Source organism: Grus americana, chromosome 4 (assembly GCF_028858705.1).
Source record: "Grus americana isolate bGruAme1 chromosome 4, bGruAme1.mat, whole genome shotgun sequence".
NCBI lineage: Eukaryota > Metazoa > Chordata > Aves > Gruiformes > Gruidae > Grus > Grus americana.
Window position 1 is genome coordinate 245,933 of NC_072855.1, and position 14,967 is coordinate 260,899.

General features: G+C 75.0%; 1 protein-coding gene across 6 annotated transcripts; it reads left to right on the forward strand.

The window, feature by feature from the left end:
* Window positions 1-8,634: 8,634 nt before the first annotated feature.
* PCGF1 (polycomb group ring finger 1) lies at window positions 8,635-13,794 on the forward strand. 6 transcript variants are annotated; one of them, XM_054824214.1, is made up of 10 exons: window positions 8,635-8,791; window positions 9,007-9,084; window positions 10,030-10,135; window positions 10,367-10,519; window positions 11,734-11,805; window positions 11,970-12,078; window positions 12,633-12,666; window positions 12,870-12,956; window positions 13,037-13,117; window positions 13,625-13,794. In XM_054824214.1, the coding sequence occupies exons 2-10, from the start codon at window positions 9,016-9,018 to the stop codon at window positions 13,670-13,672; spliced, it is 759 nt and encodes a 252-aa protein (XP_054680189.1). In that variant the 5' UTR covers window positions 8,635-8,791; window positions 9,007-9,015; the 3' UTR covers window positions 13,673-13,794. The 6 variants fall into 6 exon arrangements, with proteins under 6 accessions (XP_054680189.1, XP_054680184.1, XP_054680187.1 ...); XM_054824212.1 differs by lacking the exon at window positions 8,635-8,791 and having other exon boundaries at window positions 8,846-9,084; window positions 12,873-12,956; XM_054824213.1 differs by lacking the exon at window positions 8,635-8,791 and having other exon boundaries at window positions 8,847-9,084; window positions 13,043-13,117.
* The last annotated feature ends 1,173 nt before the right edge of the window (window positions 13,795-14,967 follow it).

Below are 14,967 nucleotides of genomic sequence, written 5' to 3' on the forward strand. Positions count from 1 at the left end.
ACGGACCCATCCGCCGTTCCCGGTGGTACGGAGTCCGCTTCCCTCCACCCGCCGTTCCCACGACACGGACCAATCCGCCCTTCCCGGTAGCGCGGACCCGCCGTCCCCGGGACAGGGATTGCGGTTCCCCCGACCCGCCGGTCCCAGGGCACGGACCCATCCGCCCTTCCCGGTGGAACGAACCCCGCTTCCCCCGACCCGCCGTTGCCGGTAGCAAGGACCCCGGTTCCCAGGAACCCGCCGTTCCCGGGACACCGACCCCAGTTGCGCCGACCCGCCGGTCCCGGGTCACGGATCCCGTTTCACCGGTACCCGCCATTCCCGGTAGCACGGACCCCAATTTCCATGGACCCGCCGTTCTCTGGTCACGGATCCCGTTTCCACCGAGCCCGCCGTTCCCGGGTGATGCATCCGGGTTCCCCCAACCCGCCGTTCCCGAGTCACGGACTCTGGTTCCCACGGACCCGCCGTTCCCGGTAGCGCGGACCCGCGGTTCCTATTAACCGGCCGTTCCCGGGACACCGACCCCGGCCCCCCCGGCCCGCCGTTCCCAGGCACGGAGCCCCGACCGGCCCCGTCGGGTCGCTCGTACCTGGCTCGCAGGAGCGGCTCCGGCTGCGGCCCCACCGGGTGCCCGGGCGCGGAGTGCGACGGTGCCGTTCGGGGCGGGCTCGGCCCCGGCCCCGGCCCGCGGATCGGCCCAGCTCCGCCGGCGGGCGGTAACGGCAACCGGAGAGCAGCACGGGCCGCGCCGGGCCTCCCAGCAACTATCGCGACAGTCGCGCCGCGAGCGGTGGATGCAGCCCGTGGGGTGCGGCTGTGGGGCGGCGGGACCGGCCCCGCGGGTCGGTCCCGGCGGCTCCCGGGCTGGGGGTCCCGGCTCCCGGGCGGGCAGCGGCTCGGGGCGGCGGGTCACGGCTCCGGGGCAGGGGCCGGCGGGGGAGGGCGGCCGCCCGGCCACCCTGGCGCCACCGGTCTGGGGTAAATGACATTACCGGGGCCTGCGCCTGTAAATCACGGCGGCACCGGGAGCCGCAGCTGCCGCACCCCGGGGGCACCAGGCAGAGCCGGGGGCACCGCATGCCCCGGGGGCACCAGGTGGACCCGGGCTCATCCGGACCGGCTGCGGTGTGGCGTGACCGTCCCTGCACCCGCGGCTCCTCCGGGGCGTGGGGCCACGGGCACCCGGGGCTGCACGGGCACACACGCACCCGGCGGCGCAGGGTGGTGATGCACAAACACACACCCCCGGCGGGGCACAGCTGCCTGCACACGCGTGTGCATGCACAGCCTACAGCACAGCCGCACACGCACGGACGCGGGTACACACACGCACGCTCACACACACGCTGCACGGCGCGGATGCACATGTACACACACACTCACATCCATCCCCCAAGGCACGGCACAGCTACACCTGCACACGCAGCACCACACAGCTGTGTGCACACACACGCACACCTCACACTTCAGCACGGCTACACACGCGTGCTCAGACCTGACTGCACAGCGTCGGTGCACACGCACACCCCCCCGCGCACGTCCGTCCCCCCAGGCCCCGGCTGGGCACACGCTGCCCTGCCCGACCCCCACGCCGTGCCGAGCCGGCCGTGCCCGCATCCCACCCCGTCGTGCCGGGCAGGCGCGGGGCTGCCCCTTCCCATGCCGGGGGCATTTCCCTTCCTGCTGCTCCCGAGGGAGCCCGTGCCGCGGGTGGGGGTCCCGGTGTGCCTCGGCAGGGGACGGGGACGCTGCACTCCGGCCCGCAGCACCGGGACCCTGAGCCCTGGGAGTTTCCCGGCATTTCTCGGTCGCGGCCCGGCAGGTGCCGGGACAAACCTGCCCGGTGCTCCGGCTGCACGCACCCGGCACGGCCGCGGCTCTCCCGCCCGGAGAGAGACACCAGCCCCGGGCCTGCCGCTGCAGAGGGGATCGCCCGTGGCCCCCGGGGCGCAGCCGGCACTGGCACCGGCGCTGGCGTTGGCCCAGGCCCCGTCGGTGCCTGCCCCGGCCCCGAGCGGTGGCGGGGAGGAAATGCCTGGTGCTGGGGGGAGGGAGGCGGCAGCAGGTTAATTAAACCTGGAGCAGGAGGCAGATGTTTGCCAGTGCCCAGGGGCTGGAATGCTGCCGGTCCCGGGAGATGGATTGGGGGGCAGGTGACGGGGCCGGGGGCGGCGCGGGCTCACGCGGCGCCTGCCTGCTCCACGGTCCACCCCGCGCCCACGGGGGTCTGCCGGGCGGCACCCCCAGCCAGGGCCTCGTCGGGTGGGTGCTCGCCCCAGCCCCCCGCTCAGGGTGCGACCTCAGCGCCGGGCACTCGCTCCGGAAGGACGGGAGGTCTCCGCAGCCGGGGGCTGGGCCGGGACCACCAAGCGGGGGGGGGGCTGGCAGCACGCACAGCCCCTCGGCTGGGGCAGAGACCCCTGCCCGGCTCCCTCCGGCACTGCGGTTAGGGCTGCCCCAGGATGGCGCAGGGCGGGGGAGAGGCCCCAGGGCCCGTGGGGAAGGTCTGGGAGCGCTCGGAGAGTCGGCGAGCCCCGTGCCCCCCCGGCTGTGGGTGCAGGGGGTCACCCTTCCAGAGACCCCCCCCTGGCCCCAGGGCCCGCACTGTCACCTCCTCATGCCGCTGGCCCCGTCTGCCCAGTGACCCTCAGGCCAGCAGCAGCCGGGACGGGGCCATCTCCCCATCCCTGCCCCCGGGGCTCCCAGAGCCGCCGTGCAGCCCGAGGTGGGGGGGCGACCCCGCCCCCGGCTCTGCCCCCAGCCTGGCACCCTGTGGCCCCCGAGGCCTCAGGCAGGGGGACCCCCGCGCACCGGCACGGGGAGGGCTGGGACCACCCGGCGCAGCGGTACAAACCCGCTCCTCATTCCTCGGCCACGGCGCGCACCCCCGTGCTCCCCGGTGCATGCCCCCTCCTGCCCCGCGGGGTGGTCCTGGGGGTCCCCGAGGGGCACAGAGGGCGCGTCCCCACGCCAGGGGAGGAGCGTGACCGGGCTCCTGGGTGGCACCGGAGACTCTGCCGGTGGTGACCACAGCACCGGGCCCCGCCGCCGCCGGAGCCGCACCGGCTGCCGCAAGGGCTGTGTGCCGGAGCGGAGCTGCATCCCACTGCCCCGCGCCCCCCCCCCCGCCACTGCCCTGGGCCCCACCGGACCTTGGCGCAGCCGACCCGGGAGGCAAGGGGGTGCGCACGTCGGGGTCTGACGTGCGGGGGTCCCGTCCCTGCGGCCACCCCGGGATCTGCCGGGGCTCCCGCAGCCCCCCCGCCGCCAGCCCCTCGCCCCGTCCCCCACAGCGCCCTCGGGCTCCTGCGGCCCTCGGGCTGCCGGTTGCAGCGCTGTGCCAGCGTCCCCGTCCCGTGCGGGGGCTCCTGCCGGGCTCAGGTGTTGCTGCCGGGGCGGGAGGTTTTAAAGCGGGTCCCTGCCTGCCCCTCACCGCTGACAGCCCGCTCCCTGCGCGCCGGGCAGCGCGCGGCAATTAAGCGGCGGAGGCCTGGAAGGGCCCCACGTTACCACCGGCAAGATGCTGCCAAGCCGCCCGCTCCCGCCCGCTCCCCCCCGTAATCTCATTACTGCTGGACGTCCCCTTCTTCCTCCCGCTTCCCCCCCAAACCCGCTGGCAAACTGTAGGGACAGTCAGCTCCTCTCTGGCTGCTGGGTTAATTCTGGGCTAATTAGATGAAGCCAGCCCAGATTGGATTACTTTAGCCTGCATTTGGTCCTCCAGTCCTTGGCTTGCGGCTCCCGGGGGAGCTGCTGGCGCCTCCTGCCTCAATCAGACACTTCTTAACCGCATGAAACACTCCCGGTGCCCCCCGCCGCCCGCCCCGGGGTGGGCGCCGGCACCCGGCCGGGGTGCGTGGGGTGACGCGGGTGGCAGCCGGCGGGCGCGCTCCCCACACCGACCCGCCGAGATGGCCGGGACGGGGCCGCTGCGGCTGCCGGGGCAGCGTGGGCAGCGCCGCGCACGGCGAGAGGCGGCCCCGAGGCAGGACCGCGGGCTCCCGGGGCCCCGACGGCCGGAGCCGCCCCGGCCGGACGTCACGGTGACCGTCGGCGTCTGCGCGACGTCCTCAGGGAGGAGCTGGGTGCGACGGGGACGCTGCAGCGTGACGCCGGCCCCGAGCTGCCGGGGGGGTTGCTCCCCGCGGGCGTCCCCAGGCTGCAGCCCCCAGGGGTGGGGGACAGCAGAGCCAGGGGTCCGGGCAGCCCCCCTGCCCCCGCGGGTGCTGGCAGCCCGAGCTGGGGGGGGGGGGGGGGCGGCGTGAGCCACCCCCTGCAAACCCACCCGCCGGCCCCGGCAGCTCCCGCGGGCTGGGAGCAGGGGCCGGAGCGGCTGGGGAGGGGGCGCGGGCAGCGGCTGCTTTTGGGGCTGGGGGAGGCTGCAGCGGTGCCCGCGGTTGCACCTCCCCGGCTGGAGGGAGGTCGTGGGGAGCCCTGCGAGGGGGGGCGGGGGGGCACCCGCCACGGCCAGCATGACGCTGGGGCGGCAGTCAAGCCCTCGGGCCTTCAGCAGGGCGCTGGGATTGGGGGGCAGGGCGCTGGGAGGGGAGTGGGAGGTGGAGCGGGGGGGGGGGTCCTGCAAGAACCGGGGGCACGCCTGGCCCCTGTGCCCCTTTGGCTGCAGGCAGCCGGGCAGACTCGGGGTCGGGCAGGACGGGCAGCTCCGGCCCCGCCGCCTGGCTCGGCTCCTCCGCCCTGGTTCTGCAGCACAGCGGGGCCGGTGCCCGGTGTGCGGGAGCCGCGGGCAGGCATGCCGAGCCGAGCCGGGGCAGCTCCATCCCGGGGCCCGGCGTCCCGCTGGCATCCTCTCCTCGGCCGGGCCGGGCGGTCCTTGGGGTGCCCGCAACCCGGGGCCTGGGGCTGCCTGATGGGGGGGGGGGGTGTCCTGCCCGGCGTGGGGCTGGGGGTGCCGGTGCCGCCCGTCCGGGTGGGCCAGGGTGCCCGCGGGTGCCGGCGGCCGCGGCTCTGGCTGCCGCGGGGCCGTTGACAGAAGCCGTCGCTCAGAACCTCGTTATCAAAGGCCGAGGGCAGGTAATTGGATTCTGCAAATGCAATCAGGTGCATTAGGCAGGAGTTCAGTCCATAACCGCCCAGCCCCCCGCCCGCCCGTGCCGCAGCCTGCCGCGGCCCCCTGCCCGCCCGCCCTGCCCGGCCCCGAGACCCACGGGCACCGGCCCTGCCATGGTCCCGCCGGCCCTGGGGCCCCCGCGGGGCCAGGACCCAGCGTGTGGGGCCGGTGTGGGGCTGGGACAGCGGCTCCGGCCGTGGGGACTCCCCCGCGGGGACGCCGGGACAGGATCGCAGCTCCGGCTGCGGTGCAGCGCGAACGCCTCGGGGCGGAGGGGCCCAACCGGCAGCCAGGGCAGGGGCACCCCGGGGTGGGGGCTGGGGGCCATGCGGGGTGGCGTGTCCCCGCTGCTGCCGGGTCCCTGCCTGCGGGCAGCCGCCCCGGCCCCGCTCTGCCCACCCGGCTCCCCGCTGGCAGCACCTTCCCTGCTGCCCCGGGCCGGGCCCGGCCGCGGCCCCCACCTCGCCTGACCCGGGGCGGGGGGGGGCGGAGCGCGGAGCGCTGCTGCCCTGCACCCACTGCGGTCACGAGTGCGTCCGGCCTCAGCTCCGGCCTCGCTCGGCCCCGACACGGGGCCCAGCCGGGAAAGCCCCCCGCAGGCGCTTACCAGAAGGAGCCGCCCAGGCCCCGCGCAGCTCCGCAGCGGAAATGGAGCTGAATATTTGAGCAGGTCTCTGCTAAAAGCACCGGCCTGCCCGGCCCCGGAGCCTCTCTGAGGCTGGGAGAAGTGCCGGCTGCCGCCCAGGCATTAATTATGTATGGGGAGATGGAGCTGCGCGGCCTCACGCTGGCAGGCTGGCAGGCACAGCACCCCGGCCCCCGTGCCCAGCACCGGCAGGGAGCACGGGTGGGCACCCTTCCCCGGTGCTGCGGGACCCCCAGCTCCTCCGCAGCCCCTCGTCCCCGGGGGTTTCGTGCCTGGGCGGTGCCGGAGCCACCCCACAGACCCCACACCGCACCCCCCAGGGGGTCGCACCGCTGGTGGCGGGGGCAGCACGCGGGTGGGATGCTCGATGGGGTGCTGGTGTAGTGCCAGAGCTGGTGCGGTGCCGGTGCCGGGTGCGGTGCCGGTGCTGGGTGCGGTGCCGGTGCTGGGTGCGGCGCTGGCAGTGAGCGATGCTGCCGTGCCCCAGGGCTGCGCTGGCCCGGCTGTGACCCCCGCAGCCCCAGCCCGGCCGTCCCTCCCAGGAACTGCTCCTGGCAGGTACAAATGGGACCGGGCCCTCCCCAGACGCGGGGGTCACCCCGGCCCCGGCCTCATTTCTCACCTCCCGGCGAGGACGGGCCGGAGGGGCGGGCAGGCTCCGGCCGGCAGCGGGTGGGCGAGTCCGGGAGCCGCGGTCACCCCGGGGTAGGGGGCTGGTCCTGCCCGCCTCTGCCCGGGGGGGTCTCGGCACCGAGGAGGGGGCCGGGCAGCTGCCGGCGGGTCCCTCCCCGGGGTGCAGGGCTGCGGGTGCTGGAGCCCGGCCACGCACCCACCCCCAGGGACGGGGGGGCTGGCACCGCGGGGGGGACACAGGGGAACACTGGGGCTCAGCCGGTGCTGGCTGCACCGCACGGGGCCAGGCTGAACCACTCCGGTCGGCCATGGGGGGCCGAGCCAGCCTGACCAGCTGGACTGGGCCATACTGGGCTGACTGGGACCTGGAAGAGCAGAGGTGACAAGGGCTGGGGGACCAGGTGTTCTGACCAGGACCAGGATCCATCCGGGAGCACCCAAGCCCGCAGCCAGCTGGTCGGTGTGCCACGGAGGCCGGTGGTGCCGGGGCCGATGCCGGCTCGCCCACGGGCCCCGCAGCCGCCGCTCCCCGCTGCCCCGGAGGCCCCCCCGGCCCCGCACACTCGACCGAGGGGAGCGGAGACACGGCCCCGCTGAGCCCGGCTGCTCCTGCAGGCACCGCTGGGCCGGAGCCCCGCGGGGGGCCGGACCCCCGTTAGCTCTGCCCCTGTAGCCAGCGCGGTGCCGGTGCCGGTGCGAGGGCTGCGTGCCGAGGAGGTTCGTGCCGGGCCAGGCCGGTGGGACGGCGTCACTTCGTTTTCGCCGGCGTTTAATCACTTCCCGGGAGCCCCCCGGGTGCGCGGAGCGACAGCGCGGCCGCTCGGCTGATGAAAGCGGGGTCGCGGGGGGGATACAGCCCGGCCCGGGGGTCCCGCCACATCGCCCCCGCCCGCTCCCACCCCGCGGCGGGCAGCAGCCGCCCTCCACGCCCGCCCGCTCCCGGGGTCCCGGGGGGGGCCGCGCAGTCTCGCCCGCGCCGGCTGCCCCCGCCGTCTCCCCAGACGGCACTTGTTGCTCGGGATTGGAGCAATAATCGTAACCATAACGAGCCATTACGGCCTTTAACGGCTTCTGCTTTGCATTAGCGGGGCCGCTCCTTCCCCTCCAGAGCCCTGATCCAATCACCCCCCATTAGCGCGGCTCCAGGCTCCGGCGGGCTGCGCCGAGGAGGCCGCCCGGCCGCCCCACCAGCGCCGGCAGCACCCCGGCACCCCCCACCCCGCCAGCGCCGGCAGCAGCCACCCTGCGCCCCTGGCCCCGGCCTGAACCCCTGCACCCCCCCGGTACAGCCCCTGCACCTTGGCTCTCCGCACCCATCGCCCTCCAGCCCAGGGCCCCTGCACCCCCAGCCCAGTCCCATGCACCCACCCTCCGCCCAGCGCAGCCCCCACCACTCCCGTCCCCCCTGCACCCTCTGCCCCCCCTCCCAGCACAGCGCCCTGCATCCCTTGCCCCCCCAGCACAACCTCTTCATCTCCCACCCCTCACACAGCCCCTCGCACACCCCCGCCCCAGTACAGCCCCTGACCCACTGTCCCCCAGCTCGGCCCCATGCGTGCCCCCCCCCCCCGTCACCCTGCACCCCCCATGCCCCCCCTGCACCCTCCGCTGCCCCAGCCCGCCCTGGCCCAGCAGTGCCCGGCGGGAGGGGACGCTGCCCGCTGCCCACCAGCGGTCCTGCCCCGCCGGGGAGGGGGCTGCCATCGGGGGCCGCCATCGGGGGCCGTGCGGGCCCTGCAGCCTCCAGGGTCGCTGCTCGGCGGGACCCGCACCCCGGGGCCGGCCGCGGCTGCGGCACCTTCCAGCCCCCGCTCCGGGGCAGAGCCGGACACGCGGCCCTCGTTCCCGCTCTCCCGGGGACCCTCGGACAGCGAGTCCGGCGGGGGCTGCCGCCGCCGCCAGCTCCTGAGGCTGCGGGGGGCACGGCGGGGCCGGGGCACGGCCCCATCCTGCCCACGGCCGGCGTGAGCACAGCGCCACGGCCCCACGGCCCCACGGCGGCGGGGACCCCAGCCCTGTGCGGGTCACGGGTCGGAACGGGGTTCCCCCGGGACAGCGGGGCCACGCGGTGCCCGCGCGCCCCCCCCGCCCTCCGCTCCCCCGCGGTGCTCTGCTGCCCTCTGGCGGCGGCCCGCGACACCACGCTCACGCGGCGCCCTCTCTGATTGGCGGCGACTGCGGTCTGTCAAGAGAGTGCCTCCCGCTATTGGCCACCGTCGGAACACACACCCCCCCCCTCCTCCCTCCAAAGCCGGTCCGGGAGCCCGTGACCGGGGCCTGCCCGCGCGCGGTGCCCGTACAGCGGCGGCGGGGGCCCCTCGGTCAAGGCCGAGCCGGTCGGGGGTCCTCTTCCGCCGAGCGCCCCGCCCGGCCCTGAGATCCCGGGGTCTCCCTGCGGGCCGGGGTCAGGAGTCAGCACCGGGGTCAGCACGGGGGTCAAGGTCAGCACCGGGGCCAGCGCCGCGAGGCCGCGCTCCCCGCCGCGCCCAGCAGGGGGCGGCCGCGCCCGGCACCGGCCGTGCCGTTCCCGGCATGCCTGGCGGCGCGCGGGGCGCGGCGGGAGCTGTAGTCACGGCGCGGGCGGCGGCGGCCCCGCCCCGAACCCGGAAGTGAGCGGGGAGGCGGAGGAGGTTCTAAGATGGCGTCGCCTCCTCAGGGGGGCCCGATGGCGATCGCCATGCGGCTGCGGAACCAGCTCCAGGCCGTCTACAAGATGGACCCCCTCCGGAACGAGGCGAGCGGCGGCGGGCGGCGGCGGGCGGCGGCACCGGGCCGGCGCATGCGTGGGCGGAAGAGGGCGCCGCGACGCCGCTCGGGGGGCGCTGGGGCCGCGCAGGCGCCGTGCGACCGCCCCGCGCATGCGCCGGGCCGCCCACGCCGCGGGAGGGCGGGGCCGCGGGGGCGGGGCGGGGCCGCTGGGCGGGGCGGGGGGCGGGGCGCGCGCGGAGGGGGGGGCCAGGTGTGATGGGCGAGGTGCAGGTGAGGGGCGGGGGCATGCGCGGGGGGGGGCACCGGTGGAGGGGTGGGGCGGGGCCAGGCGCGGGGGGCGGGGCCAGGCGCGGGGGTGGGGCACAGGTGATTTAGGTCCTGCCCTGGCCGCGGCAGCGGGGCGGAGCGGTGGGGCGGAGCGGGCTGGGCTGGGCTGGGCTGGGCTGGGCTGGGCTGGGCTGGGCTGGGCTGGGCTGGGCTGGGCTGGGCTGGGCTGGGCTGGGCTGGGCTGGGCTGGGCTGTCGGTGCCGGGCAGCCCCATGCCCGCAGGCGCCGGGTCCCGCTGCAGGAGAGTGGCCAGCCCCGGTCCCAGCCCGTGCCCCTGCCCTGGTCCCATGCCCAGCCCCTGCCCCGGTCCCGGCCCCGGCCCCGTCACGGTGGCAGCTCTGCACTGGGCCCTGAGACCGGGCTGTGGGGCGAGGCCACGGGTGAGCTGGGGCATGGGGCCGGGCATGGGGCAGCTCTCGGGGCTGCTGCCATAAGGAGCCCGGTCCCCTTGTGTCACCCCGTGGGTCCCTCCGCCCGTGGGAGCTGCCCCCACCCCCGTGTTCCCCCTGCCGTGCTGTCCCTGGGGGACCGGCCCCGGTGCCCCTGGGTGTTCCCGGTGACCGTGGGGCGGGCAGGGGCTGCTGCGGAAGGGCCGAGCGGTGCAGGGGGCCGTGGGCCGGGTGACGGTGGCGCGTCTCCGCAGGAGGAGGTGAAGGTGAAGATGAAAGAGCTGAATGAGCACATCGTGTGCTGCCTGTGCGCCGGGTACTTCATCGACGCCACCACCATCACCGAGTGCCTGCACACGTGTGAGTCCCCGCGCGGTGGCGGCAGCTGCCTGCACGGCTCTGGCGGTGCGGGGTCCCTGGGGTCCCCCGGGTGGGGGCCGGCAGAGCCTCTCCTGCCTGCCAGCAGGCCCAGCGGCTCCTGCCGGGGGGTCCATGGGGGACGTGTCCTGATGGCCCACGGTGGGTGTCTGGGGGTGTGGGGCCATGCCACCGCCCCCGGCCCCCCGTGATGCCCCCTCCTTCTGGCCGCAGTCTGCAAGAGCTGCATCGTCAAGTACCTGCAGACCAGCAAGTACTGCCCCATGTGCAACACCAAGATCCACGAGACGCAGCCGCTGCTCAACCTTAAGCTGGACCGTGTCATGCAGGACATCGTCTACAAACTGGTGCCCGGCCTGCAGGAGAGTGAGTGTCCTCAGGGAGGGGACAGGATCTGGTGTCCCTGGCACCGCTGTCCTGCGCAGGCTGGGGGGAGCTGTGAGGGAAAGGGCCCAGGGCAGGGGGAGGAACCGGATGTTTTTGGGATGTGTTTCCTTGCCAGGTGTGAGAGACTCTGTCTGTGGGTCGGGGTCTTCGAAATGCTGCTCACCACATCTGTGGTGGGTACTAGAGCCTGGCTGGGGAGACGGGGCCGGGGGGAGCATCTTGCCATGTAAAACTGGCCCCAGAGCAAGGGAGAAGGCAGGACAAATGGCGGAGGGGGGTGCGGGGACCGTGCCTGGGAAGCACACAGGGCTGCAGGGATGGGGAGCAGAGTGGGGTGGGGACTTGGTGCTGGCACTGCACGGTTTGGGAGGTTCAGGTGCAGAGCCCCACAGGAGGCTCCGGCTGTGCCAGTGCCGGCGTTCTGCACCTTTCCCTCGGCCATGCCGGTGGGTGGAGCAGCCATGGCTCCCCAGGGTGGGCGCTTTGTTGGGGTGTGTTTAACCGGCTCAGCTCCCTGCTCTCGGCGCTGGGGCTCCGGCAGCCGGCTGTGGGGCTGGGAGCCGTGCGAGCCGGGGCTGCCTCCGTGAGCAGCGTCCCTGGGGCCAGGCACTGAGTGACGGCACGATGAACCGACGGTCGGTGGTGGTGAATGCAAAGCAGCGTGCGGGGAGGGCAGCCCCCGCGCTGCAGGCGCAGCGGTGGGCTCGAGATTAGCCACTGTCACTCAGGACGGGGATGGGGACGGCGCTGGGGACGCTTCTCTGGAAATGTCAGCTGGGCGCTGCCACGGAGCAACGGAGGCCTGGGCTGGATGGGGGGCGCACAGCAAACGCACAGCGTGGGCCCTCGCCCCCCGCCCTGCGCCGGAGAGGGGGAAAGTGGGGAAAGGTGTGATGGACAGCGAGAGCAGGGACGTGTCGATGGGGACAAGGACAGGGCCCCTCAGCCCACAGCGGGGGCCTGGTGGAGACCCCTGGGGGCACAGAGGTGGCGAACGGGGAAGGAGGATCTGGGTTTCTGGCGGCACAATGGCGGTCGGCTGTGTTGCCAAGCCGAGGTCGGAGCAGCGGGACGGGCCAAGGGCAGCCTGGGGCCCCCCACTTCTGGGTGCTGCAGGGTGGGGAGCCGTGACGGGCTGGGGTGGCTGCGGGGCGAGGGGGTGTCCCTGAGCAGCGCCGGCCTCTCGCCCACAGGTGAAGAGAAGAGGATCCGGGAGTTCTACCAGTCCCGTGGGCTCGACCGGGTGACGCAGCCCAGCAGTGAGGGTGGGCACGCTCGGGGGCTGCGTGGAGGGGTCTGGGGGCAACCGGCCGAGGGAGCGGGGTCAGAGTCATGGGGGGGTCTCGCTGCGGTGTCTCCGGGAGCCGGCCACAGCAGTCAGACAGTGCGGAGGTGGGCTGACTCCTGCCCCCTCCCCACATCTCCCCAGACACGGTTGGGGGCGACCCCATGGGGCTCCCCTACAGCACCTTCGATCACTCCCGCGCCCACTACTTCCGCTACGACGAGCACGTCTCGCTCTGCCTGGAGAAGCAGAGGTGAGTGCCGGCAGCGCAGGCAGGGCCGCGGGACACCGACGGAGCCGCTGCCCCTTGGCACGGTGGGGAGGGGGGCCGGGGTGGCACCCAGCATTGCAGCGTCCCATGCCCCCATCTCTGTGGCCCTGGAGGAAGGGGGACCCGGCCGAGCTGGGGGGGCTCCCGCCGCCTCTCTGAGCTGCCCCAGCCCTGTCCCCCCCCCCCGAGCTGCAGCCCTGCCGGCGGCTGCCAGCGTTAATAGCTGCCGGAGCGGGCGCTGCGCAGCTGCCTGCCGGCTCTGACAGCAAAGTCAATAAGCGGCAGCTCTGGGGGCTGTAATGGGATCGATGGCTGCAGCTCAGCTGCCGGCCCCGTGCCGCCCAGCCAGCCTCAGCTCCGCGTGTGCGTGACAGGCTGGCGGGGGGAACGCCGGGGAGGGTGGGGAGCACCCAGCCCGGGGCAGCCCCCACCTCTGCACCGGGCTGTGCCCAGGGCAGCGGCAGGGGGTACGGCGTGCGGCCCCCCCGCCTCCCTGCGCCGGAGCTGGCAGGCTGCCCCTTCTCTTCCCTCCGCAGCTCCAGCAAGGACAAGAGCAAGGCCGTGCTGCAGGTGAGCGGGGGTCCCTGCGGCCGCCCTGCCGGTTTGCCGGGCCCCGAGCCCCCAGGCTCTGCCCAGACCTGGCCCCACAGCCCTCGCTCCAGGCTCGGCTTGGTGCAAGGGGTCCCAGGCAGGGTGGGCAGAGGGGAGCTGGGGCCTCTGGTCCCGCAGGGCTGGGGGCACCCACAACCCCCTGACCCCTCTGCCCTTTGCAGCAGAAGTACGTGAGGTGCTCCGTGCGGGCGCAGATCCGGCACCTGCGGAGGGTCCTGTGCCACCGCCTGGGGCTGCCGCTGCAGCACGTGAGTAGGGGGGAGCCGGGAGGGGTCACGGGCCCTGGGCGGGGGTCGCAGCCCCCCCTGACGCAGCCTCCCCCGCGTAGGTGCAGATCCTGTTCAACAACGAGGCCCTCCCCGACCACATGACGATGAAGCAGCTCTGGCTCTCGCGCTGGTTCGGCAAGGTGGGCGTCCCACGGTGGGACCGGTGCCCGCTGCCCGTGCCGCTGTGGCCCCCACCACAGGGGGTTTGCCCCCAGGGGACCCAGCACAGCTTTGGGTGGAGGCGGGGGAGCCCCGTCCCGGGCTGGGGGGCCCAGAGGGATCGGGCAGCCGGCGGGGAGCCTCCCCGGGTGGCAGCTCGGTGCAGCGCTGTGCCGAGAACGCGGCAGCGGAGCAGGGGAGCAGTGAATCAAGGATGATTAATGTCGCTCACTGGAGCGGCGACCTGGGGCGCCCACGGCCGTGCTACAGCCGGCCGGCCCGCGGTTCCCGCACGGGTCAGGGGGGTGACGGGTCCCAGAAGGGGTTGGACAAGTTCACGGCGCAGCCCCGGGGTCTCCAGGCTGCCTGGGGCCGGCCCTGCGGGGAGGGGTCGCTCCTGCCCACCCGAGGGGTCCTGGACTGGGGTATGGGGTGTCTGCCCCGGGCTGGGGGTACCGGCGGCCCTGACCTCCCTCCTTGCCTTGCAGCCCCCGCCCCTCCTGCTGCACTACAGCATCAAGGACAAGAGGAGGTAGGGGCTGGGGGTGGGCGCTGCCCCCCCGGAGCACAGCCCTGCCCCCGTGCCCCCCACCCTGCTCCCTCTAACTTAATACCCCTCCTGCTCGAGTTTATTTTTTGAATAAAACTGTGGAAAATCCCCCACGGGTCCCTCCTCCATCCTGGGGGAGCTTGGCTGGGGCTGGGGCTTGCTACGGTGTCGGTGGGTGGGTGGGTGGGGGCCCTGCTGAGCCCCCCTCACTCCCACACCACCTCCAGGAGTGGGGCTGCGTGGGGGGAGGGCAGTGCCCCCCTGCAGGACTGTTCTGGGGGGGGGGGTCAGCTGCAGGTTTGGGGATTCAGGGGGTGCTGCCCCGGGTGGGGAGCGGCTGAGCTATGGGGTACAGTGCTGGGGGGCTCTGGGGAGTGGATGCTGCATTGGGGGGGGGGAGGGGTTGGGCTGTGGGGGTGCACCGCGGGTGGGGGCTGGGCTGTGGGCCCGGGGGTGCGCCCCCGCCCCTCCCACACAGCCCCTCGGCCGAGCGCGGTTGTGCGGGCGCCCCGAGATTAATCACCGTCACGGCTGCCTGCCGCATGGCCCGGCCCCCCCCCCCCCGCCGCCGCCGCCGGGGCCAGAATCCCAATGAGGAGCGATGGGCGAATAACACGCCTGTCGCCTCGGTGCAGGCTGCGCGCCCCCCCGCCGCCCGCGCATAATGAGCCGTAATAAAGTCATGGGCCCTTTGATTGCCTGAGCGGGGGGAGACGGTGCGGGCCCCCCCCCCCGCTCCCCAGCGCTCGCCTAATTAGCCCGCTATTGTGGGGACAATATCGCAGCCATCTGGGCGGCTGCCGGAGCGCGGCGGGGTCGGGCGTGCGGCGGCCCCGGGCCCAGCTGCCGGCGCGGGGCGGCTCGGGGGTGCCCCGGTTGCGGGGGTGTCCCCCGGTGCGGGGCTGGGGCCGCGCTCCGCTCGCCCGGGCGCTGCACACGCGCTCCCGGCGGAGGAACAGGTGCCGGATCCCGCAGGTCCCGGGAAAGCGGCTCCGGGACGCGGCACAGGGCTCGGGGTCGGGGCGCCGGGTGCTCTCGGAGCGGTGGCCCGGGGCCGGGCGGGACGTCCCGCGGACCCCCGGTCCTGCCGGGCAGCCCCAGCCCCCGCCCCGTCCCCCCCTCGACACGGCGGCCCCTCTGCCCGCCCCCCCCGGTCGCCCCCGGAGCCGGGCGTCCCGTCAGCAGCCCGGGGCCCGCCAGCCTCGGCGTCCGTGCCGCGGGTCCGTCGGACAGGCTGTCCCCGCCGGGCGCCCCGTGCCCGCCCACCCAGCCCGGGGGTCC

Bases quoted from the DNA above. Each gene is read 5' to 3' on its own strand.
- PCGF1 (XM_054824209.1), top strand. From the start codon at position 8,989: ATGGCGTCGCCTCCTCAGGGGGGCCCGATGGCGATCGCCATGCGGCTG. The intron at 9,085-10,029 runs GCGAGCGGCGGC...GCGTCTCCGCAG, and splicing joins TGGACCCCCTCCGGAACGAG to GAGGAGGTGAAGGTGAAGAT. The intron at 10,136-10,366 runs GTGAGTCCCCGC...TTCTGGCCGCAG, and splicing joins CACCGAGTGCCTGCACACGT to TCTGCAAGAGCTGCATCGTC.